The 26,470-nt window shown below is 55.1% G+C and overlaps 1 protein-coding gene across 2 annotated transcripts in view; it reads right to left on the bottom strand.

Moving 5' to 3' along the window:
- EPHB2 (EPH receptor B2) overlaps nucleotides 1–26,470 on the bottom strand; it is a 134,394-nt gene that overhangs the window by 75,339 nt on the left and 32,585 nt on the right. For both annotated transcript variants that reach the window (XM_058818689.1, XM_058818690.1), the window contains exons 2-3: nucleotides 19,719–19,783; nucleotides 14,868–15,552 (exon numbers count right to left, since the gene is read on the bottom strand). In XM_058818689.1, coding sequence (XP_058674672.1) covers nucleotides 14,868–15,552; nucleotides 19,719–19,783 — 750 coding nt within the window. The remainder of the gene's footprint in view (nucleotides 1–14,867; nucleotides 15,553–19,718; nucleotides 19,784–26,470) is intronic.

Below are 26,470 nucleotides of genomic sequence, written 5' to 3'. Positions count from 1 at the left end.
GCCGCCCCAGGAGGCCGGGACACCCCCTCCTCTCCTCGCTGCTCGCCAGCCTCAGGCTGATCATAAAGAAACCTCTGTGCGTCTCCAGGGAAGCGGGACTGGGAGAGGGGCACAAAGCCTCCCGCAGCTGTGTGTTTGCAAACAACCCAGCTGAGCTGTGAAGAGGGGCTGAAAGCAGTAATTGTCTTTAATTAAAGGAGGTTGGAGGCATCTCAAGCTTTGACAAAAGACATTTCCAGTCTGCTAGCAGCTCCAGCACTCGGTGCCGCCGCAGCCGCAACCCGGCCGGGGTTCAAAGGCAGCGGTGACAGTGGGGACAGGGGCACCTCACCCTGGGCTGCACTGCAGCAGTGCCAGGGCAGTGCCACACACCTGCAGGGCACGAGAGGAGGGCACAGGCAGCCAAGGAGGATGCAGGCAGCCAGCAGCATTTAATACCTGGGACCCCTGCAAACCTTGTGCCTTGCACCAGATGTGGGCCAGATGTGCCCGTGTGGAGACCCAGCAGCTGCCTGAGGCATCCCACCCTCCTGGGGGACCTGGCTGCACGTGTCTGTGTCCAGGGGTGCCACCTCAGCCCCGCTGGGCTCTCAGCCCTGTCCTGGCCTGCCCTGGTCCCCCCCAGTGCACACAGCCAGGCCACAGACCAGACACCAAGAGTGCTGCTGCTGCTGCTCCTCCTGGGCTAATTAATGAATCCTGCTTATTAGTGAGCTCCCTGGGCTGCCATGGAGCTCTCTCACGGTGCTGCATCCTTGCAAGCTCAGGTTGGGCTCCACAGCCTGAGCTGACACCCACCAGACCCCCCAACACGGATGCTGCCCCCACAAAGCCCTTTGCAGGGCCAGCCCTCGCTCCCAGCCATGCTCTGAGCACCAGGGGGATCACAACATCTCCCTGAAGCTCAGGGTAGCAAAATGTCCTCCTTGCCTCCTCTCCTCCATCCCCAGGCAGGGCCTGTTGCCCACCATCCTCTGCTTCCTCCCTCCTACCTTTGCTTTTGGCTTTCCAGCTCATCAGCATGCAGGAAATCACTACTCTGGTTTCCATGGAAACCCCATCATGGGGGGGGCACCCCCAAAATGCATGAAACAGTCGCTCTGGTGCAGCTTTGGTGGTCCCATGTGTCCTGCTCCCCCACCCCTGGCTTGGCAACCCCTCCTGAGCTCCCCCACAGCCCCACTGAGCCCTGGGGCCAGGAAAGCTGGGAGGGAGGGAGGGATTCTGCTGCCAGAGAAACAGCACTGCCTCTCTTCTTGTCTGCCCACAGAAGCTGCACTGCCCCATCCCTGCAAGTGTCCAAGGCCAGGCTGGATGGAGCTTGGAGCAACCTGGGACAGGGGAAGGTGTGTTGGAGATTACCTAAAACAGGGGAAGGTGTGTTAGAGATTATCTGGGATAGGGGAGGGTGTGTTAGAGATTATCTGGGACAGGGAAGGTGTGTTAGAGATCACCTGGGACAGGGAAGGTGTGTTAGAGATCACCTGGGACAGGGAAGGTGTGTTAGAGATTACCTGGGACAGGGGAAGGTGTGTTAGAGATCACCTGGGACAGGGAAGGTGTGTTAGAGATTACCTGGGACAGGGGAGGGTGTGTTAGAGATCACCTGGTACAGGGGAAGATGTGCTGGAGATTACCAAGGCAAGGAGCCCCTTCCCATGGCAGGGGGAGCACTGGATGAGGTTGTTTAAGGTCCCTTCAACCCAAACCACCCCAGGACTCTTTAGGCAGGACTGAGCAGCAAACCTGCACCTGGGTTTGAAGCAGAGGTCTGAATCCTTTGCTCAGCTCTGCACACTCTGCTCCAAGTGTCGTCCCACGTGTCCCCTTCATGCCGTGCCCTCACCCACTCCATGTCTGCCTTGCACCTGGAAGTGCTGGAAAGCAGCCCTCGGACAAGGATAAATCCCTACCACAGCCCCTGCAAAGGTGCAGAGAGCCAAATACTCCCAAAATCACATCCCAGAGGACACACCCTGCCTGTTGGGCAGGTCCCCATGTGAATATTTTTGCCTGGGAAATCCTGGAAAGAGCACCCACGCTCTAATTCAAGAGACACAAAAACAAACTGGGATCACCTCCATCTGTGCCAGACAGCAAAACTTTCAAGAAGAAGGAAAAAAAAAAAAAAAAAAAGACCAGTTCTAATTATAGGGTATCATGAAGATCCACACGCTCAGATTTGTCACTCTGTTTCCAGATTAGCCCTCCACATGGTGACAACGTGAGTGAGCACCAGGCAGAGTGACATTCCTCTCCTGCTTCATAATCCCCTTTGGAAAGCAGGAACACCAAGCACTGACTGAGGGTGAAGCAGAGCCTCCTGCCATTCCCTTTTATAGAATCCCTGTGGCTGGAAAAGCCCTCCAAGATCCCCGAGCCCAGTCATTAACCCAGCTCTGCCAGATCACCACCAAACATGTCCCCAAGTGCCACATCCAGCTGTTGTTTAAACACCCCCAGGGATGGGAGCTCCACAACTGCCCTGGGCAGCCTGTGCCAATGCCTGACCACCCTTTCCATAAAGAAATTTCCCAAAACCCAACTAAATCTGCCCTGGCACAGCCTGAGGCTGTTTCCTCTTGTCCTGTTCTTCATTCTCTGGGAGCAGAGCCCGACCTCCCCTGGCTGTCCCCTCCTGTCAGGGTTGTGCAGAGCCACAAGGGCCCCCCTGAGCCCCCTTTTCTCCAGGCTGAGCCCCTTCCCAGCTCCCTCAGCCACTCCTAATCAGACTCATGCTCCAGACCTTTCCCAGCTCTATTCCTGTCCCTGGACATGCTCCAAGAAGGTCCTGAGGCTGGGATTTGCCTGGGTGGAAAAGCAAACTGGAGAAAACCTGGAGATTACTTTTCCTACAACACCTCCCTCATCTCTTATTCCTCAGTTGGTGCCACAGGTTCACTCCCAGGGTGTAAACTGAGAGTAAAACACCACCTGAGGCAGGTGATGGTACCTGGGCAGTGCTCACTGTCCCCACCCCAGGACAAACAGCCCTACAAGGGCAAAGGAAGGCAGCCTTTAATCCATCACTGGGGTGCACTGCAGGGAAAGGGGAATGAGAAGCTTCTCTGTGAATGAGTCATTCCCCAAATTCTTCCATTCCTGTTTTCCCCCTTTTCCTTATTCTGTTTTATGAATGAGGCTGCACAGATGCACTGAAAGGCTCAGAATTCATTTTGCTCACCGTGCTGCAAGGAAAGGCCTGCAGCAGAGGGTTCACCCACTGGGATAAACCCTCCTGAGCCGTCACCCAGCTCTGGGAACCCTCTGGGTGATGCTGGCACGAGGGAGCTCCAGCATCCACTGCCTGGGCAGCCTGAGGAATCACCTCCTCATCCTCCTTCCTTGAGATCTCTGAGAGCCAAAGGTGGTTCTGTAGGATCCCAAACCATCTAGGTGGGAGTGAACAGGGAATCTGCCAAAATAATCCTCTGGGATCCTCTGTGGTGACAGCAATATGGACAGACACTGCAGAGCTATCACCAGGACATGAGATGAGGGACAAGGTGAAAGGAAGGGGAGGGAAAGGGGCAGAGAAAGGCTCAGGAAAAACAGCTGGTTTCCATTGAAATGTCTCAGGAGGGAGACCAACCCCTCAGAAATTCCAGGTTAGTGGTCTGATGGCCAGCAATGTCCTTTATCCTGCCTGTTCCACACACGTGGGCACTTGGGGCCAATGCCTGCAGCCCCTGTCCCCATCCATCCATCCATCCATCCATCATCCATCCATCATCCATCCATCATCCATCATCCATCCATCCATCCATCCATCCATCCATCCATCCATCCATCCATCATCCATCCATCATCCATCATCCATCCATCCATCATCCATCCATCCATCCATCCATCATCCATCCATCCATCATCCATCATCCATCCATCCATCCATCCATCATCCATCCATCCATCCATCCATCCATCCATCCATCCATCCATCATCCATCCATCCATCCATCCATCCATCCATCCATCCATCATCCATCATCCATCCATCCATCCATCCATCCATCCATCATCCATCCATCCATCCATCCATCCATCCATCCATCATCCATCCATCATCCATCATCCATCCATCCATCCATCCATCCATCCATCATCCATCCATCCATCCATCCATCCATCATCCATCCATCCATCCATCCATCCATCATCCATCCATCATCCATCCATCATCCATCATCCATCCATCCATCCATCATCCATCCATCATCCATCATCCATCCATCCATCCATCCATCCATCCATCATCCATCCATCCATCCATCCATCCATCATCCATCCATCCATCCATCCATCATCCATCCATCATCCATCCATCATCCATCATCCATCCATCCATCCATCATCCATCCATCATCCATCCATCCATCCATCCATCCATCCATCCATCCATCCATCATCCATCCATCCATCCATCCATCATCCATCCATCATCCATCCATCATCCATCCTGCATGTCCCAGGGGATGCAGACCCCCTGCCCAGGAAGGGCTGTCCTGAGGGCACAAAGAGGAACAGAGGGATGGAAACCACTCCCTGCTGCCCAGCATGGCCCTGATGCTGCACAGCCCCTTCCTGCCTCCCCCTGGAGAGCCTGGGCCACAAAAAGGCAGATCTGGGGCAGATCCCATGGACTGTGCTCCCTGCTGCTCCTGCAGCCACTTCAGAAGCCACCACAATCTTTTCCAAAGCCATCCAGGCTGGGAGAAATGCCATGGGGAGCAAAGCAAGAGTGTTAGCCTGCTCCACGGGCCCCACCTCAGGCTGCACTGGAACTGTGACAAACGTGGAGGGTTTGGGCATTTTGGTGTTTGAATGATGAGCCCTTTCTCACATGATCATTTATTTATTGTTCACTCTGCTCCTGTTCCTGTCCAGCTGCGGGTGTAACAACCACAGGACTCTGGGGATCACAATGTTTTGGAAGGAAATTGCTGGCTGTGGTTTCAGCCTTAACAATGGTTTGAACACAAGGTCTCTGTGAGCTCCAGAAGTGCCAATAGCCTGAAAGTGCCAACAGACTCTAAAAGGAGGAGGCTGTCATTGATGAAAACTGTCAGTGCCCAAATCCTGAGGATATTCCCTGCAAATGCAGTTGGCATTTGGTCATGGGGGTTATTTCCAGCCTGTGGGTGTCCAAGGGGCCCTCACCTCAGGGTGCAGCGATGCCCATCCCTGGCTGCTGCTGCAGCATCACTGTGGTACCCACAGCCCCTCATGGAGCTGGGGGCCTGTCCAAGTGCCTGGGGGCAGAACCACACACTCAAGCATCAAAACTCCCCCTGGCCAAGTGAAAACATCAGTTTCTGCTAAGGTCTCTCTGGTTTCTGACACAAGGAGCAGAGCCAAAATCTCTGGGTTACCTCTAAGGACTCGAGACTCCTTGGCAGGTGTCATTTCAACATGCTGAGGAGAAGAGATCTCAGATTTTGAAGAATCTTGCTGCAGAAACCTGGAAAGGCTTCACAGGTTGTCACAATGTGTTCACACAGGTCCCCTTTTGGGTGCCAGACCACAACCTTTTCCTGCCTCCCCCTCCCAGGCTGCCTTCCAGACCCAATGACTTCCACTTTCCTGCTCATGCTATTCCCCATTTTCCATCTAGGACCTGCCATCCTACAAACTACAGCTTCCCTGGTCCTCCAGCCACTTTCCCCCCTACCAGCAGAAGCATTCAAGCCAGGTGGGCAAGGGCTGCTGCCCTGTGGGAGGAAAACTCCTGCACAGGATGTGGTCCAGAGCCTCTTCTGTTTAAGCTCTTGGGGAGCATCCACAGAAGGTCCTCAAGGATAGGAAGGGTCTGGAGGGGAGGGCAGGAGGTGTTGAAGTTCCAACCACCCACACAAGGACTGGGCATCACAGAGCAGCATCACCAAACTTAAGGTCTCCTTCAGATCATGACAGTGAAAGCGTATTTTCCTTGGCCAAACCTAATTAAACCTTGCTTGAAGTTTGGTCTGTGTTAACAGAGCCATTGTATGAGCTATGAACACTTTGATTCAATTTCCCAACCTTTATGGGGACTTTTCTGTGCACTTCCCAGTGACAGATTATGTTTCTAAGGCATAAGGGGAACAATAACAAGTTTCCTTGGAGCTAATTAAGCTAATCATGGTTTATAGATTAAATTCTCTGTAAGGTTTTTACCTAGTGTGGCTAAATCAAAGAGCTATGCTCTAACTGAGCACATCTGATTCATCTGACATCAGAAAAACTTTAAATCAGTGCAGAGAATGTCGGAGGGTATTTCCCAAAATTAAATGTACAACACAATCTCTTGGCTTTGGCCCAGCTTGCTGAAAAATTTCAAATGAAAAAGAAAAAAATCCTCAAAAGCAGTATTTTCTCCAATCTTCCTCAAGTTACATATGATGAAGAATATTCTCCTCTTGCCCCATAAAAATCCAGCACTGTGAGGAGTTCAAGGAAAAATCCTCCTTCCCCCCCAAGATGTCTGAGAGCTTTCAATCAATCAAAGGAAAAAAACTAATGGCAAAAAACTACATTCCCTTCATTTTATGGCAATAATGAGTTAAAATCCTGGAATCCTGGGCCTGAATCCCAGCTATTCATTCCAGCTCCTATTAATGTTTACCACTTTTCTCAGGGAAGAAAAAAAAAAGAAAAAAACCAAAAAAGGGGGGAGGGGGGAAAGGGAGGCCAAGGAAGGAGAGAGGAATAAATGAATAAATGCTGCTCTCCCACAGCACCAGCACACGATGCTGCCAGAGCTGCTATTCCCTGCTCACATGGGTGTAGCAGCACCAGGAATGTGGTGTTTGATCCAAAATGCTGTTTCATCTGTAAAAATAAATCAGGGGGAGATTTTCTCCTGGGTACACATCAGCTCCACGTGTCACTGGGTGTCCCTGTGCCCCAGAGGGACAGAGGGGACAGCAGCCCCAGCTCTGCTCTCACTGCCCTCCCTCCCCACATCCCTCGCTGATCCCAGCACAGGGGGATGGAGGGAGCAGCCCATCCCAGGAGGGGAAGGGGGGCAGAGCCCATCCCACAGCTCTGTGGGATCTTCAAGGTCCCTTCTGACCCAAACCACTGTGAGACCTTGAGCAGAGGGTGGAGGGGCTGGGGCAAAGGCTCCGGGCAGCAGCAGCTGAGGCAGACAGTGGCAATGCAAAACTCCATCATTTCTCTGAGGAATGGCCATCGTTTCCCTCAGGGCTCTGCTGGACCTGAGACCTTCATCCTTCCCTCCAGCCCAAGGGATTTCTGACCTGCCCACAGTGATAAATGAGAAGAGGCTGTTCCCTTCTGGGCTCCCATGGGCTGCTCCCAGATCACCTCGTGCATCCTGCTGAGGTCTTTCCTGCACCATCACAGCACAGCTGGGAGAGCTCTGCAACCTCCTGCCGCTCCAAATCCACTCTCATGTCCTCAGAAACCTCATCTCCTCCCTTTCTCTGCAGAGAAAATACTTCTGTGGAGGGTCTCAGTCCATTCCTTGTCTTGAAAGCAAAATGAGAAAGGAACTCTCATTTCCTTTGCTTCCCAGGAAGGTGCAGTTCCTCAGAAACTGCATTTCCTATTCCAGGTGAGTGGTCCATCTCCCTCCTCTGGTAGCACATCATTTGCCTCACTCCTGGACCATGTGTGACCCTCCCTGTGAGATCAGCATCTCTTGGGGCTTCACACCACCAGCAAATCAATGCCTCAACCCCCCTGCCTGACACCCCCTTGCTCTGCCAAGCTCCCCCGGGTCCTGTTCCAACCTGCCAAAGCCCAAACTCCAACAGGAATGTGCACAGGACAAGCAGCAGGCAGGTGTGGAGTGGCTCCCAGTGAGCAGCTGCAGCCTCCACCACAGCCCTAATTGGACTCACAACATGGAGAGGTCAGCAAGAAGAATCAAAGCCATGGAAAGAAAGCCCCTGTATTCTTGCTTCCCAGACAGAGAGGGAGGAGAGGGAGAAGCCCCAAAAGCAGAATCCAACAATGCCACCGAGCCTCGGCCGGCTGGGAGCATTCAAATTGTCAACAAGCCTGCAGAAAAGGCAGACAAATTCCTGTTTTGTACTTGGGAAGGAGCCAGGTGATGTAATCATCTTTGAGGATGATGGTGGAATACTTTCCATTCCAGCAGTAACTCAAGATGTTAAATAGCAGCCACTAAAGTTAAACATTGCTAAATCAGCCTGTCAGGGCAGCACCTACCTAAGGGGGTGCAGGTGATGGGCTGGGGCACACTCATGCTCACTTTCCACACGCCGTGAGGCAGCAGGATGTTTCTGAGATGGAGGAAGAAGCTATTTGCTAAATGAGGCAGTTGTGGCTATTTTAGGGTTGCAACATCAGTACCAGTCAAATAAGGCTGTGACAGCCCCAGGACTGGGTCAGTGAGGGATTAAAGGAAGGCAGGGATAGTAGTGCCAACCTGTGTGCACTCAGGGAAAACAGATTAAGGCAAATTAGCCTTGTAGGGGTTTTTGATGCAATTACAAGATTGACTGGGGGGGGTAATGGCATTAATGTCACCCACCCAAACCTCTGCAGAGCCTTTCCCTGGCTAACACAGGGATATTTTGATTCTGAAATCAGTGGCTCCACCGACACCATGGGACATCCTCGATGAATTAAAACTTGGCAGGCAGACCCGGCGCGGCCGGAGATCCGAGCGGGGCTGCTCCTGCTGCAGCCAACAAATGTGGTTCGTGCCTCTGGGCTGTTTAACATTTTTATCAATGACCCAGGAGAAAGCCCAAAGTGTTCCCAATAAAGTTAGCTGTTGACGTGGAAGCTGTGGAGTGGTAAATACCGAGAATGATGGGTTCCTGATACAGCAGTCCCTGGGGAAATGGGCATAGGCAAGGAATGTGCATTTCAGTGCAAACGTGTCAAATCACACCTACAGGGACAAGGATGCAGCCCCAGTTCTCCCAGTCCAACAAGAAAGGACAAGGATCCTCCAAAAGCACCCAGAGAAATGCCATTGCCAAAGTGGTTAAACAAAGGGGGATGCAGGCAGAGGGAATCTCAGCATCCCCTCTGGCATGCAGCTGACTGCCATGAGCAGCCTGTATGTGGGGAACTGCATCTGCCAAGGGAAAGGCTAAAGCGGTGCCAAGGGCTGGGGAGAGCCAAAAAAGTTGGCTGAAAACCTTACCAGAGGAGCAGGGGCCAAAGATTACCCTCAAACAGGCAGAGAGAGCACAGAGGTGTGGCCATGGATGGAGCTCTCTGAGTGCCAGGCCCAGCAGAGTAAGAAAGCAGGGACAGCCTCTGGAAGCATTTAACGGGCAGTTCTCTGTCTCTGGAAACATTTCCAGAACAATTGGCTGTATCTGCTCCAGTTCAACCAGGAATGCTTCCTGGAAGAACTCGATTACCCCATGAGCCTCACAATTTACTGGCTGGGTCCAGCACTATCAGAGGAGGCCCAGACCCGAAACAGGCCCAGAGCCATAAATAGCCTTTATCAGGAAAACATCACGTCCTCATGGGCTGTGGCTGTGACACAGCTCGGACAGGCCCTGCTCCAGCACATCAGGAAGCTGCTCTCAGCCCTCAGCACATACTTGGCCCCCTCCAAATCCCAAGTACAGCTTGGCTGCTTCCCACCCTCTGTGCTGGAGCGATGGCTCAGGGTCCTTGTCACACATGCTTGTCACACCTGGGCCCACATCACCCACACAGGTGGGGTGGTGGCAGATCTGCTGCCCTGGGCACCAAACTCATGGCAGAGAAGGGGGCCCTGCTGAGCCCTGGGGCTCCCCTCAGGAGAGGGCCAGCTCCATCTTAAGCTGCAAAATCAGAGAATCCCAGAATGGTTTCAGTTGAAGGGACCTTAAAGCTCATCCAGTCCCACCCCTGTCATGGACAGGGACACCTCCCACTGTCCCAGGTTGCTCCAAGGCCCATCCAGCCTGGCCTTGGGCACTGCCAGGGATCCAGGGGCATCCCCAGCTGCTCTGGGCACCTGTGCTAGGGCCTCACCAGCCTCACAGCCAGAAATGCCTTCCAAATATCCCATCTGTTCCTGCCCTCTGTCCATTTGAAGCCATTCCCTGTGTCCAGTCCCTCCATCCCCTGTCCCCAATCCCTTTCCAGCTCTCCCGGACCCCTTCAGGCACTGCCAGGGGCTTTGAGCTCTCCCTGGAGCCTTCTCCAGGTGAACACCCCCAGCTCTCCCAGCCTTGGCTGCAGAGCAGAGGGGCTCCAGCCCTCATAACATCTCTGTGGCCTCCTCTGGACTCACTCCAGCAGCTCCACATCCTGCTAATGCTGGGGACCCCAAAGCTGGAGGCAGCATTGCAGGAGGGTCTCACAAAAGCAGAGTAGAGGGGCAGAGAACAGAGAAGAGAGCCAAGGAGAAGACAGCTGCCAGCCTGAATCTGGCTTGGTTTCTCCTCTTCCCATCAGCTCAGCAGCTCCTCTCCTCCTCAGAAAGGCCTGTGACCCCAAGGGATGACACCAGATGTCTCTGACAGCCAGAGAGTGTCACCACCAGCAGGGCAAAACCATCCCTTGTCACCCCAGCAAGACCAGGACTCCCGGTGGTCACTGCTGTAGCAGCACAACAAAGAGAAGACAGGGACCAGAGATGCCCTGCTGTGATGGAGAGGAGGCAGAAGGGATGAAGGGCTGGGAGCAGCAGCCATCAGCTGCTGTCCCTGATCCCCACAGCCATGCAGGCAGTGTCCATGCCCTGTCCCTGAGCAGCACAGCCATGCAGGCAGTGTCCATGCTCTGTCCCTGAGCCCCACAGCCATGCAGGCAGTGTCCATGCCCTGTCCCTGATCCCCACAGCCATGCAGGCAGTGTCCATGCCCTGTCCCTGATCCCCACAGCCGTGCAGGCAGTGTCCATGCCCTGTCCCTGAGCAGCACAGCCGTGCAGGCAGTGTCCATGCCCTGTCCCTGATCCCCACAGCCGTGCAGGCAGTGTCCATGCCCTGTCCCTGAGCAGCACAGCCGTGCAGGCAGTGTCCATGCCCTGTCCCTGATCCCCACAGCCGTGAAGGCAGTGTCCATGCCCTGTCCCTGATCCCCACAGCCGTGCAGGCAGTGTCCATGCCCTGTCCCTGAGCAGCACAGCCGTGCAGGCAGTGTCCATGCCCTGTCCCTGATCCCCACAGCCGTGCAGGCAGTGTCCATGCTCTGTCCCTGAGCAGCACAGCCGTGCAGGCAGTGTCCATGCCCTGTCCCTGATCCCCACAGCCGTGCAGGCAGTGTCCATGCCCTGTCCCTGAGCAGCACAGCCGTGCAGGCAGTGTCCATGCCCTGTCCCTGATCCCCACAGCCGTGCAGGCAGTGTCCATGCCCTGTCCCTGATCCCCACAGCCGTGCAGGCAGTGTCCATGCTCTGTCCAGCCAGCCCAAGGGCACACAATGGCTCTGCCCCCGCCGTGCCTGAGCGGAGCCAATGGGCACGGGAGGCAGAGGGAGAAACGCTCGATGTGCTGCATGGGAGGGAGGGGAGGGGAGAGGAGGGGGAGGCGCAGACAAAGAACAGGGAGATGGAGAGAGAAAAGCAGGCAGGGAGCAGAAGGTGAAGCGGGGAGGACGGGGCTGGGCTGTGTGCAGCCCCTCGCAGCGAGGAGCAGCAGCCAGCCCCTCGCAGGGCCTGCAGGAGCGGCAGGCCAGCCCAGGCAAATGAAAATCTCTTAACCACACTGAATTGTTAACTGCCCCCAAATCCTTTTGTGCTGGGGCTGCGAGCTTAGAAGAGCTTAAGCTGTTAGATGCATGAACTTCCTCCATAAATATCCCTTGTGCACACTGCCGCGAGCAGGCTGCCGTGCTATTAGCCAGATGAAAAACCCAGCAGAGAAAATGAGCAACTCCTTCCAGCTGCACACAGGGGTTGTCCATTCCTTGGGATGCCCTTCTCCACCTGGACCCTTTGTGGAGCAGGACCTGGCCCCCCATGCTCCCTGCCACGTCCTGTTTGGGCGCCTGAGTGTGTGAGAGAACCTCACCCCCAAAGCCAGCTCAGATTTGCTATTGTTTTGCTTCTGGAAAGGGGCCCAGATTCCCTCCCACCCCTGGAAACACGAGCAAACCTGCCAGCCACATGTAGGAGGGAGTCCCCCAAGCCAGGCGGCTCCGCCGCTGCCTCTGCAGGGAGCAGGGCAGGGACCCGGCGGGAGGAGGGTGGGGATGCAGGGACATGTCCCAAAAGGACACATCCCACAGGGACACATCCTGCAGAGACATCCCAAAAGGACACATCCCGCCGGGTGACATCCCACAGAGACACGTCCCGCAAGGACACAACCCACAGGGACACAACCCACAGGGACACATCCCAAAAGGACACATCCCGCATGGACACATCCCACAGGGACACAACCCACAGGGACACAACCCACAGGGACACATCCCAAAAGGAAACATCCCGCATGGACACATCCCACAGGGACACAACCCACAGGGACACATCACAAAAGGACACATCCCGCATGGACACATCCCACAGGGACACAACCCACAGGGACACAACCCACAGGGACACATCCCAAAAGGAAACATCCCGCATGGACACATCCCAAAAGGACACATCCCACAGGGACACAACCCACAGGGACACAACCCACAGGGACACATCACAAAAGGACACATCCCGCATGGACACATCCCACAGGGACACATCCCACAGGGACACATCCCACAGGGACACAACCCACAGGTCCTTGCCGAGCAGAGCTGGCCGAGCAGCCCTTCCCAGCCCTTTGTGCGGCTCACTGGGAGGGCTGGGAGGGGAGAGGACGGGGATTCCATGGCTGGCCTGCAAACTCTGTGTCTGGCTCTCCTCCCAGTCCCCACCCCTCTTCTGGGGGGTGCCAGGAAAAAATAGAGGGGCACAATCCTGGGGTGCCATCCAGTCCTGACTGCACCCCACATGAGAAGGGCAAGGGAAAGAAGGAACGGGGAAGGCAAAGGCAAAGACTGAAGGGAAAGGGAAAGAAAAGAAGAGGGGGAGAAAGGAATAGGAAGGGGAAGGAAAGGGAAAGAGGAAGGTGAAGAGGGAGGGGAAGGGGAAGGGGAAGGGGAAGGGGAAGGGGAAGGGGAAGGGGAAGGGGAAGGGGAAGGGGAAGGGGAAGGGGAAGGGGAAGGGGAAGGGGAAGGGGAAGGGGAGGCAGCCCCGAGCCAGCTGCCCCATGGAGAGGATGGGCTGGCGGCCACCGCGTGATTAATGAGGGCGGGGAGCGCGGGGCCGGCGCTCGCCAGCACCGGCTGCAGGAACAGCTGCCGAGGTACCGGACCTCCCAAAATCCTGCTGCTGCTGCTGCTGCAGCCCAGACAAAGAGGGGATCGGCCTCTCCCTCCTTCCCCCGCCTCGGCCCCCGCTCCTGCCGGCTCTGCTCCCCCAGCCCTGCGGCACAGGCTCTGCAGGAGCGGTCCCTGTGAGGGGACTGTCCCTCGGCTGGGCCCGCAGTGGCACTGGGGGGCTCCCCGAGAAACCCCGGCTGCTCCAGAGCAAAGCACCGTGCAGGGCTGGGTCTGCTCCGGGAACAAACAGGCTGAGACGGAAAGGCTGCCATGAATCACTGGGGCTCTCTGGTGTTGCTACGGATGCTCCACTTGGGAGTTGTAAAAGCCCCGTCTGCCCTTCGAGGCAGGGATTAGCCGGGCTCAGTTTCCAGCAGCGCTTCCTTGCTGCCCCCATCCCCAATCCCTGCTAAGGCTGTAAGACACTTGATCTGCCCGAGCTCGGTGGGAAGAGGCGTTCAGTGGCTAAGCATGGAGTAGCTGAAATAATGGATATTAAATGATTCCCACAGCACACCAGGACCTGAATTTTGGTGCATGAGCAGCCCAGCCACCAGCAGCAGACATGCAGCCCTCTCCAAGGAGACCATACAGCCTGCAGTCCCTACTGAGCACAATCAGATTGTCCATTCCCCTCTCCAGTGTGTCTGTCTCCCACTACCATCGCCTTCCCCACGCTTTGGTTCTCCCTGGCCAACCCTTCACAGGCAGAAGAAAGGAGACACAGCTCCTCCCTTGGCTCTGCAGTGGCCACCAACGTGTCTGTGATGGATCTCAGAAGCCCTGGCTCTGCTTGGAGTGTGCCAATGCTATCAGAACCACAGAGGGATTTGGAGGTTCAGCCAGGACAGGGGAAAAAGATCCTGTTTGCCAAACTCTGTGGTTTGCTCCGTGCACGGCACAGCTGCAGGTGCCCATCACACAGCTCTGGGGTCCCCACCTCCCTCCCAGCAACCCCAGGAGCTCCTTTCTGAACCTTCCCAAGCCCATGTATGACTGGACAGGGCACAGACATCAGCTCAGGGAGGGGGTGCTGAGCCTCTTGCTGGCCTGGGACCAGGCTGGCTCCAAGGTGCTCAGCTGAGCTCAGCAGGCACTCACGGAGTCTGCTCTGAATATCTGTGGGGGAGGAGAACATCTACAGAGGCAGAACATTTACAGAGCAGGAAACCTCTGGCTGTTGAAGAGCACAGGGGCCAGGCAGCTCTGAACAGGCCATGACCATGTCCTGCCCTGGGCCATTTGCACCTCACCAGGAAAACACTGTAGACAACTTGCTCCCTCCCACTGCACCCTTTTGGGACCCTGCATTCCCACCCCCCTCAACCAACAGCATAACAGCCCCAGTATTTTGGGATGCAATTGCAGATTGGTGACACGCACCACACATGTGATCCTCCAAAACCTGGAGAGGCACCAGCAACAGGTGCCAGCCCTGAACCCAGTGGCTCTGGGGACCCAGAGGTCATGGACAACCTCAGCAATGGACGGATGAGCCTGGGGCAGGAAGTGAGCAGCTGTGGAAGGAGTCAGCCTCCACACTGCCCCTCTGCCGCCCCTGCCCAAGGAGCTCCCCCCCTCGGGTTCATGCAGATCCCAGATGCAAACCCCCAGCAGAGCAGAGCCCGTGGTTACCTCTGCAGACGGTCCCGTTCTCCACGGACTCGTAGCCGGCGCGGCACATGCAGCGGCCAATGGGCACCAGCCACTCGCCGTCACCGTTGCAGTACAGCTTGATGGGCACGTCCACCTCCTCTGCATTGGCAATGCACGTGCCCCTGGCTGCCACCAGCGAGGTGCTCTCTGCTCCCGACAGGGTCTCCTGGAAGACGGCCCCGTTCTGGATCACACGGGGACATTTGCGGTAGAAGACACGGACGGCAATCAGGGACATGCAGCCCCCATAGTCCTGGAAGGCCAGGTAGAAACCGTTCTTGGAGACGGGCCCAAAACTGCGCACCTCGGTGTTGATCTTCATCACCCGTCCACCTAAGTCCACCTGTGAGAAGCTCTCGTCAGCAGCGATCGTGTCCACCTTCATCCAAGGATTCTCCATCCAGTTAGGAAAAGTCTTGGTGGCCGAGTCCAAGTCTGACTCGAAATAGTAGAGGTTAAAAGTCTCCTTACAGGAGCCTGGGACATTTGGGATGCTGCTGCAGTCCCGGACAGAGAATTTCATCTCCACGTGGATGCGGTGTGCTCCTCGCCTGCGGATGTACTTGGTGCGGAGCCAGTTGTTCTGGCTGGACTCAAAGACGTTGCACACCTGGTAGGTGCGGATGGTGTTCATGTTCTCATCGTACCCACTCACCTCTTCCCACTGTGGGCAGGACACACATACAGAGTCAGGGGCTGCTCTGAAGGGGGGCTCCCCACCCTGCTCACCTCCTCCCATCCCCACGATGTGCCACGTAGGCTCTGCCAGCCCCAGCTGCCCCTCTCTGTGCCCACCCCATCCCACAGGCGGTCCCAGAGTGCCCAGCACCTCCTCCCAGCACCCCCTGCAGGTGCCCTGTACCTGCCTGGGCAGGGTTTGACCCACCCTGTGCCCCAGACAGGCCCCACACTGTGCAGACAAAGGGGCCCCTCAGGCCACCTTGCTGGCCCTAGTACCATGCTCCACACCTGCATTCAGGGTCAAGCCTCTCTGCTCCTGGAGGGACAGCAAGGCCACTATTCTGCAGAAATGGCTTTTAGGGACTGTGCCCATGGCTGTGCTGCACTGCTGTGCCTCTGGCAAAGGAAGACAGGGATTGCCACCAGTCCACTATGGTTACAGACATGGCAACAGGACCTGCTTCCTCATAAGCCATAAAACCACCTGCCTGGCTGCAGCCAGGGCCTCTTCCCAGGGGCAGGATGGGACCATGGCCAATCTTGCCATGTTTGCAAAAAGGGAGGTGCTGGGTAAGTCCCACTGGAGCCCTCATCCCTGCCCCTTTGCCAGTCAAATGCTTTGGGGCTCCTCCAGCAGGTGTGCTCAGGTCCCAACCCCAGCTGTCCTGAACTGGACCTCTGGGATGCAGACATGCCTATGAGCTGTGCCACGACAGCCACATCCTTCTCAGCAAGACAGCTCAGAGCTGACAGATTTCCCCATGGGAAGCTCTGCCCAGCTCTCCCCAGCTGACTGACTCTGCCAGCTCTGGAGGAAGCTCTTTAGAGTTACAGAGAACATCCTGAGCTGGAATGGACCCACAAGGATCATCAAGTCAACCTCATGGCCCTGTACAGTCACCCCAACAATCCCATCCTGTGCTTGAGAGTGGTGTCCAAACACTCCTGGAGCTCTGGCAGCCTTGGGGCTGTGCCCACTCCCTGGGGAGCCTGGGCAGTGCCTGCACCCTCTGGGGCAAGAACCTTTCCTAACATCCAGTCTAAACCCCCTTGACAGAGCTCCTGCTGTACCCTTGGGTCCCCACAGAGCTCAAGGCTGCTGTGACATCATCTGGCCTTCTCCAGCTCTCTGACCTTTTCCCAGGCTGTTTTTTTCCCAAATCCTCCAGTTCTTGTTGTCTCCATTCTGTGTAGGATGGGGACATTTCAGAGGGGGATGCAGGGCATGAGCTGCAGCCTGTAACTGGCCACTGCTCCTCTGAGGGGAGCACCAACAGGGAAGGGTCTTCGTGGGAGGAGAATCCTCAGCTCAGAGAGCATCTCCTCCTGCCCAGCCCCTGCCAGAGTGCAGAGCATCTCCCTGCAGTCCCATCCCCACCCAGGGCACCTGTGTGATGCTGGCAACAGGGACCAGAATCCTGCTGGCATGTGACACAGTCCCATCCAGCTGGAACTGCTCCTTCTGAATTTGTTCAGAAACCTGCTCAAGTGGAAGCCGAGCTGTTTCCCATGGATGTTACACCCCAAGCACAACCCTGCCCAGGATGCAGGATCACAACACCCAGGGCAGGGCAGCAGCACAGCCCAGATCCAGCACCAGTGCCAGGACCAAATCCAGGGAAAATCCTGCAGGAGCAGAGCATCCCCAGCCCCTCAGGTTGTAAATGGCCTCACAAGGGCACCCAGGACTGGGGAAAGAGGCTCAGGAGATGGGAGACAGATTGCTCCTAGCACATGAAGGCTCACAGCCCAACAGAAGGCTGTCAAGGAAGATCCCCAACAGCTCCAACCACTTCAGATTGGCAGTAGCTGTAAATCTGCTGCCAGGGCTGGGGGACAAGAGGAGCATCCTCGCAAAACACAGCCGGAGCATTTGCTTTGTTTTCCAGAAATAAATTTGGTGTGTTAGTGGAAAATTGCAGGATCTCCCTGCTTTTCAGGGCACTGGTTGGGAGGGGAGTGGGGGAATCAAGGACAAGGCATGTGGAAGCAATTCCTTCCCTTGCCCTGCCTCTGATGTGGCTTTCCCTCACCTGGACCACTCCAGACACCCACCCTGGCAGCTACCAAGACCAAGGGACCCCCACCCACATCTGCCCAGCCCCCAGGGAGGGTAAGGACACGAGCCCAGAGAGCTCAGCCTTGGTCAGGCAGGAGCAGCACATAGTGGAATGAGGGTCTCCAGGCCTTGGGATCCACAGCAGATGCCAGAGGCAGGGCTTGGGGACCTATATGAATGGCACAAGAGTTTCAGAGCCAGACATAAAGCAACTGTTTGGGCTTTGGGGTCTGTAATAATCCCCAAAAAGGAGCACACGGCAGCTTCTGTCTTCCAGGTGATGCTGGTTGCGTCCAACCGGACCAGCCACCTCTGAGTGGGACGCACTGCCTTGTCCTGCCCGTGGACATGAGGCCATGAAGGCGCTGCAGAATTGTCACCCACGATGAACCCAGAGCAGGACATGATGTGCCCATATCCCCCCTCAGGGCCCTGCTCACAGGCGGAGACAGGAGGCGATCCCACCAACCCCTGGGACTGCATGGCACTGTCCAGATGGGCATCTCCACCCTGATGGGGGACCTGGGAGCACCCTGGGGGCCGGGCTCGGCACCCCCAGCATCCCCCCACATCCCTGCCACAGCGAGTGGCCGGCTCCAGACTTCCCTTTTCCCAGATGGGAGAGAAAGTCACCCCCGTGCACCAGCCCCTGCGCTTCCTCGACGCTTAATTAGAAGCCTCTCCCTTTCTCTTGGCTCTCTAATTAACATGCCGGGAGCTCAAAGGAAGGCAGCAGCACAATAACCGGGGAGAGGCTTCCAGCAGGCCCCGGCCTCATTACGGCCGCGCTGGGGAGCGGGAGCAGGGCGTGCTTCACATATGGAAACACCGCAAACAAGAAAGGCTGGGCCACGAGAGAAAGAGACTTGACCTCTTCTCCCCTGCATTGTGTGCCCGTCATCCCCCTCGGCGGGCACTGGCGGGGCCGGGCAGCTCTGCCCTTTCTCATGGTGACGGGCAGCGCCCGTGCCTGGCGCGGCACCGCGGCCACGCTGCGCGGCTCGGTTTAATCTCCCAGACAAGGCTGCTCTGGGCTCGCTCTTTTCTCCTGCCAAGTCGGCTCAGACCGGGGGCATGCTGTCAGCCTGGGGGTGAGGGCCACAGAAACGTCTTCATCCAGCCCCTGCAGAGGGTGGATGGAAGGCAGGATGGAGTCCGAGCCACCACTGCCATGCACGGGCATGGAAGCATCTCCAGGCTTTGGCCAGGCTGGATTGAGCCACCCAGGTGCAAGGGGGCAGGTCTGGGGGGTTGGGACACTGTAGCTGCTGCTGGTTACCACAGCCAGAGGTGGGCAGGATGCTCTGAAGCACCTTGATGCCCCAGGTGGGACACAGAGGTGGCTCCACTCTGGGTTTCTCCCGTGAGCAGAAGGGTGCAGAAATCACAGAGTCACAGAATGCTCTGAGGTGGGAGGGACCCACAGGAATCATTGAGTCCCACTCCTGGCCCTGCCCAGACACCCTAGCAATCCCACCCTGTGCATCCCTGGGAGCATTGCCCAAGTGCTTCTGGGGCTGTGCCCATTCCCTGGGAGCCTGGGCAGTGCCTGCACCCTCTGGGGGATGAACCTGATGCACTGCCTTGCCCAAGCTCTTCTTTATAGGAGTTTCTTCAGGGTGGTCTTTGAACACGTTTCAGGGTACACCTGGCCCTGGTAAAGAAGACAGGTAGTTCTGCTGAGCCAGCAAACATCTCTCTGTGGGATGCCAGTCCTCTCAGGACCTGAACCTAATGCCCTCATCCTGCTACAAGTGACAGGCAATGGAATAACAACTGAGACACCGGGGACAAATGATGGTGGCCTTGGCATATTTTTTCTTCCTCTCCTCATTTTTAGGTGGCTGCATGCCAGCTCCATGGAGACTGTGATTCCTATAGCACCATGGGTTGGAACTACATCCCACCAACACTGGGGTATTTTTTGGAGTATCATCTCCTAGAAAACTACTGGAAACCTCAACTATGCTCTTTCCACATGGCCAAGGCACTTTGCATCAGTGCCTGACTTTTCTTGGGCCAAGCCTGCCACATTCATGTGCAGAAGAGACCCCAGAGCAGCTGCAGGTCCCTGTCAGGTGGTGCCTTACCCCTGAGGGAGGATGCACTGTCCAGCCCAGCTCTGCTGTCGCCGTGGTGGAGTCCATCAGTGTCTCTGTGGAAGGAAGGGAAACAAGGAGTCAGTGGCTGCTGATGAAGATGGAGACAGGGAAAAAGGTGGAGAGGAGCTAGCCCAGGGCTGCAGGGCTGGAGCCCACCCCACACTGAGCCCTTTAGCCACATCTCAGCCAGGGGACCCAGGCACTGCTCCTTCCACCCAACTGCTCCCCACCCACTGCCCGCTGCTCCCTGGCCCCCATGCAGAATCTTGGAATCAAAAAATGTTTAGGGTTGGAACTGACCTCCGAGATCATCACGCGCAACCATCAACCCAGCACCAAACAATGTTCATCATTAAACCATCATTAACCACTTGTGAACCACTTGTTCACAAGTGCCACATCCACACATTTTTACCATCTCCAGGGATGGTGATTTCACCACTGCCCTGGGCCAATGCCTGACCATCCTTCCCATGAAAGAACTTTCCCTGATATCCAATCTAAACCTCCCCTGGCACAGCTTGAGGCTGTTGCCTCTTGTTCTGTCTCCTGCTCCTTGGGAGCACAGTTCAACCCCTGGCTGTCCCCTCCTGTCAGGAGCTGTGCAGAGCCACAAGGTCCCTCCTGGCCTCCTTTGCTCCAGGCTGAGCCCCTTCCCAGCTCCCTCAGCTGCTCCTGGTGCTCCAGCCCCTTTCCCAGCTCCATTCCCTTCCCTGGACACGCTCCAGCCCCTCCATGTCTTAGATTTTCATTAGGGACCCACAAGTGACCCCAGGATTTGAGGTGGGACCTCAAGGTGCCCAGCCCAGGCAATGTCTCCTGTTATGAATGGGGACTCTTCCATCCATCAGCCAAGCTGGGTTTTCCTCCTCTCAATCCCAAATCCAGGTACCCCCAGCCCAGTTCTACCGCTGCAGATGGGGAGCAGCCTGAGCAGGGATCCTCCATCACCTTCTAGTTTCCTTTGCCAAAAGCAGGATATTTTTTTTCTCAGCACTTTGCACAGTAGGGAGAATCCTCTGAGATGCAGTAGGATGTGGGGAGGAACAGCACTTTTAGGACTTAAAAGTACTAAAAAATTAAACCACTGTTAAAGCTGGTTTTCCAGATGATTTGGGTTGAAATAGGTCAGGTGATGCTACCACCAACCAGCACAGACAATCCTGCTAAGCCAGGCAACAGCAAAGCCTCCTCACCCTTCCTGCAGCTCACGACGCTCCAACACTGGAGCTCTTTTCATCCCCAATAGCTGTAGGTTGGTTTAACTCCACTGATGGCACTGGGGGCTGCTCAGGTTATGGCACCCCAATATCTGGGCCAACATGAGCAGGTGAGGGTGCCAGCCAGCCCCATCAGAAATCAATGGGACAGACACTTGGAATCATGGCTCAAAAAGCCAGCTAACATCACGGAGTGCAACCATTACTGCAGCACTGCCATGCTCTGCACCAAACCATGTGTCTAATAACCACATCTACTCACTTCTTTAACACTCCCCAGGGAGTGCTCAAAAGTCTTTTTTGGACACTTCCATGAGTGGCTTCCAGAGTCTGGGTAACTCTCTGTTCCTCCAGGTCTGCAGCCACATGCTCATGGCAATACAGGGATTTTTCTGCACCACACCCAAAGCTGACAGTTTAAGAAAATAGGACAATATTCCTGAGTTTAGGAAATGCAGTTTAGAAATTCTGCCCAAAGGCCTCAAAACACCGAGGCTGGACATGAGGGGAGGGTGGTGGGACACACTGCACAGGGCAGCACATGGCCAGTGACTCTGTGCTGAGACCATGGTCATGCCCAGAGGGGAAATTCTGTCCCTCTGCCCTGCAGGGACAATGGGAATCTGCCCCTGATTTCAGCACTTGCCCTGGGGATGCCAAGTGCAGTTGCAGGGATGCTGGCAAGTGTGCATCCCATACACACCAGGAGTCCCAGAATGGTTGGGGTTGGGAGGGACCTTCAAGACCATCCAGTCCCACCCTCCTGCCATGGGCAGGGACACGTCCCACTATCCCAGGCTGCTACAAGCTCCATCCAACCTGGCTCTGGACACTGCCAAGGGTGGTCCCAGAATGGGAATGGAGAGCTATGGGTGTAACCATGTCCTTCTGCTGTGCTTCTCCCCACCAGAAAAACAAGCACACTGCCACAAACCCCCCAGGAGCATCTCCACCTTCTCCACTTTCACTCCATTGAACAAAAACAAAGGAAGAAAAGCTCAGCCTTGAGCAGATCCATCACTGAAGAGCCAGGCCTGGATGCAGAGGTAAAACTGCTCCATGCATGTGACCTCCTGTTCCCACTGGCACCCCAAAAAGTGCCTGGGCAGCACTGTGCTCCCTGCACCTACTCCTGGCAGTAAATCCTCCTCAGACTGTGGCTTGTTCATTACTCCTGGTTCCAGCCAGCGGTTTCCAGTTCACAGGAAACCAGGATTTCGAAATTTGGTTTTATTCCAAGAGTAAAAAGCAAAAAGTAGCTCTTTTCAATTTTTCCCACTAAGAAGAGTTCTGGAAAACAGCTAATCCCGAAATGTTGTGGGTCAAATTTACAAAATTTCTTTTTAAACTGAGTATTTGTTTACATAGGCCAATAATAGTGTTTACTTTATCAGAGGATCTTGCTTTTTCATTAAAACACCAGTGGCGTTTGATCTGAAATGAAAACAGCATTTTTCACACAGTGCTAGCAAGAAGCTTAAAAAACCCCCTTAATTTGTTACTTTATCTTAACTATCAATGACAGTGGTGGATAGTAAGTACATTAATAGCAATGACTAAAATGGAAAACAAGATATATTCTAAGTCATTACAAAAATTTCCCCAAACACAGTTCATATTTTGAAGCATTTTGCATTTTTAAAAGCCTTTTATTTAATGAAAACTCGGTGCAGTGGAAATGTCGTGCTCAGTACACCACTGCTCCCACCTCCTCATCCTCAGCTGAAGGATCCCCTTGGAGCTCTGCATCCACTCTGGCTGGCCCAGAGAGAAGGAGGAGAAGAAATTTGCAGGTTTTAAGCAAGTTTTTCCAATGGCAAATTATCTTCCCATAAAAAACACCAGATATTCCATTAATTTTAGTCTGGATTTACACCATTTCGCTGCCAGCTATTGGATTTCCTTTTCCTTTTACAAAGACTCTGCAGTCCAAAATCCTTCTCTCTTGTGGTGCTCACGGGTGGCAAATGATCCATCTCCAAGACAGCTAAATTAGCTCAGCTTCCTTCTTCTTCCTCCCTAAACCTGGTTCCTGTTTGAGACTCCTGTCTATCACCTTTCACAGTGCAGGGGGTCCCAGGGCTGTGGTCCCCATCACACACAGCTCCAACACCCCAATGTGCCCCTTCTGGGGCAGTTTTTGCACCAAGCTGCTGCCCAGGCTGAAATCCTTTTGGAGATGGGGTTACACTGAGCAGAAAGCACCTGAATTATAGAAAATTGGGAATTACTGGCCCCCATGAAGCACAGTGACCCTGCAGGGTCAGCACAAGGGGATGTGAATCAGAACCATGAAACCACAGAATGGTTTGGGAGGGACCTTAAAACTCATCCAGCTGCATGGGCAGGGGCACCTTCCACTGTCCCACGCAGCTCCAGGCCCTGTCCAACCTAGAATTATAGAATCATAGAATAGGCTGAGCTGGAAGGGACCCACAAAGATCATGGAATCCAACTCCTGGCCTTGTACAGGGAACCCCAACACCCCCAGCCTGTCTCAGGGTGCTGTCAAAACACTCCCTGAACTCAGACAGGCTTGTGACCACTGTCCTGGGGAGCCTGTTCAGTGCCCAACCAACCTCTGGCTGAAAAACCTTCCTCTAATATACAGCCTAAACCTCCTCTGACTCAGCTCCAGACATTTCCTCAAGTCCTATCACTGCTCACCAGAGTGAAGAGATTGGTACCTGCTTCTCTGCTGCCCTTCAGGAGGATGTTGCAGAGCACAATGAGGTCTCTTCCAGTCTCCTCCAGGCTGAACAGACCAAGTGCCCTCAGCAGCTCCTTACACAGCTTCTGCTCAAGGCCCTCCACCATTGCCATGGCCCTCCTTTGGACACACTCTAATAGTTATCTTTCTTACTTTGTGGTGCCCAAATCTGCTCCAGCACTTGAGGTGAGGCTGTCCCAGTGCAGAGCACAGCAGGACAATTCCCTCCCTTGCCTGGCTGGCCATGCTCTCCCTGATGTCCCCCAGGACACGGGTGGCCCTCCTGGCTGCCAGGGCACTGCTGACTCAGATCCATTGACCAGGACCCCAGGTCCCTTCCTGCAGCTGCTCTCCAGCCTCTTGTTGCCTGCTCCACCCACACACCCAGGGCTGCCCCATCCCCAGTAAAGAATCTGGCACTTTCTCTTGTTGAACTTCACATGGTTGGTGATGGCTCATCCTCTGTTTTGTTCAGGTCTCTCTGCAGGGCCTCCCTGCCTTTGAGGGAGGCAACAGCTCTTCCCGGTTTCGTATCCTCTGTGAACTTGCCTCATATTCCTTCCAGTCCTGTGTCCAAGTCACTGGATGCTGAAGAATGCAGGGCAATGACAAAGCCCTGCAGTGACAGGTCACCAGTCTGATGTCACCCCAGTCACTGTCACCTGTTGTGCCTGACCCCCAGTTTCTCACCCATTACATGATGTGTTTATCTGGCTGGGGGCTGGGCAGGTTGTCCAGAAGGATCCTGTGATAGACAGTATCAAAAGCTTTGCTGAAATCAGTAAAGATTCCATCACCTGGCTTCCCTTGATCAACCAGGTGGGTTTACCCAGTCAGAGAAGGAAATCAGGCTTGATAAGCAGGGCTTTCCCTCATGAAGCCATGCTGGCTGTGACCAATGCCTACATTGTCCTCCAGGTGTTTTTCAATACTTCTCAGAATAATGCTCTCCCTTGATTTTACCAGACAATGAAGTGAAACCGACAGGCTGTAGTTTCTAGGGTCCTCCTTCTAGCCCTTCTTGAAAATTAGGACAATGTTCGCTGACTTCCAGTCAGCTGGGACCTCTTTGAAATCCCAAGACTGCTCAAAAATCACCAGGAGAGGCTTTGCAATGACATCAGCAGCTCTGTGAGGATCTTGGATGAATCACAGAATCCCAGAGGAGTTTGGTTTGAATGGGACCTTAAAGCTCAGCTCATTCCACCCCCTGCCACTGGGACACCTGCCACTATCCCAGCTTGCTCCAAGCCCTGTCCAACCTGGCCTTGGACACTGCCAGGGATGGGGAGTCTGGGCAACCTCTCTGGGCAACCTGTTCCGGATGCTCATGGACACTTCTGAGTGACAGGTGACTCCAGGCCCAGAGACATCATTTGGACAAAGTTCTGCCGCAGGTGTGAGCTCCACACAAAGTGTGATAAGCCCCAAGGCATGTGAACCCACCATCTACTGAGGCAGCTCCTCCACCTGCAGATCCACCGGGCTGCCCTGGCCCTGCCACTTCTATGCCCAGGGTGACTATGGTGCCACAGCCACACCGCCCCCAGCAGCTTCCCTGCTCCTGCCTGGGGCTGCCCCATGCTCATACAAGCACAGGGGCACATACAGGACCAGCTCCTGTGCTGGGGACAAAAAACACAGACCAATTCCACCATGGGCAACCCCAAGGCCAGCTGTTAATGCCTTGACCACTGCCTTGGCAACTTCACTCACTGTCACAGCCACTTTCACGGTGCCATCCTGTTGGTTTGGCAGCACCAGACAACAGGGTGAGAGGCCGATGCCTTGGCAGCCTCATGGAGGTCCCCGAGGCACCCAGGACATGGAGCAAAGCCATGTGGGAGTGGCAGGGGGGGGAGCCTGGCCCCTGGCCCACCGCTGGTGGCTGCGATAGCTGCAGCTCAGCGCAGCCCTCCCTGCACAGCAGCGTCTCCTCAGTGTTGGTGCTTCTGTTCTCCCCTCTTGTGTGTTTATCTGCAGCTCCACATGCTGCCCACAGCATTCTAAATAAATGTGCAGCTGCTCCACACCAGCAGACACAGCTCTGGCCCACTTCCCACAGGGAACTGTGCTGCTCCCCACGGGACACCCGGGGACCAGTGCCCGTGCCTCTCACTATGGAGATGTTTGCTCTGAGCAGCTTCCCCCAGCACTGGGGGCTGTCCCCAGCACTGCTGCCTGCTCTGAGGGCACACCATGGCTCTGGAGGGACACTTGGCATCTCCAGCCACACCATCACCCCCACCCCACCACTGCCAGGTGCTCCAAGCCACGCTAAGACAGTGTCATGCAGAGGATCTGCTGTGACAATGCTGGGTGGGGGTTCCTGTGCTTCCACATGGTCTTCCTGCTGCTCAGCCACAAGTGAGATGAGTGAGGGGTTCTCAGCTGCAGCAGCTTTTCCCATCTGGACAGAACTGGGAGGGGAGGACAAGTCTGGGATCATGCTAGGTCCTGGTGGCAGCAGGACGGGCTGGCCAGGAGTGGGGATGGAGGGTAGCAGGACCAAGGGACAGGGGCACAGGCTGGAGGTGGAAGGATTAACAGAGGAGCTGTGCATGTTGCAGACACGCTCCTCTCCATCCGGAAAAATAACTTGCATGGAGTTTTGCCAATTCAGACCAATTTGGAGTATCTGGACCTGAGCTTCTCAGAAGTCCTGGCAAATGCTTCACATTCACAGGCTCCAAGCTCATCCAGATAAAGAAACAGCTGGGCAAATAAATAGCCCCACAGATAGCTGGAGCCTCCACCCTCATTTTTCCACCCACAACTTTTTCCCTTCCCCTTTCACTCCTCACGAAAGC

Source organism: Ammospiza caudacuta, chromosome 22 (genome assembly GCF_027887145.1).
Source record: "Ammospiza caudacuta isolate bAmmCau1 chromosome 22, bAmmCau1.pri, whole genome shotgun sequence".
Classification (NCBI taxonomy): domain Eukaryota; kingdom Metazoa; phylum Chordata; class Aves; order Passeriformes; family Passerellidae; genus Ammospiza; species Ammospiza caudacuta.
Note: the sequence above shows the minus strand (reverse complement) of the source record. Positions and strands in the feature narration are given on the sequence as shown.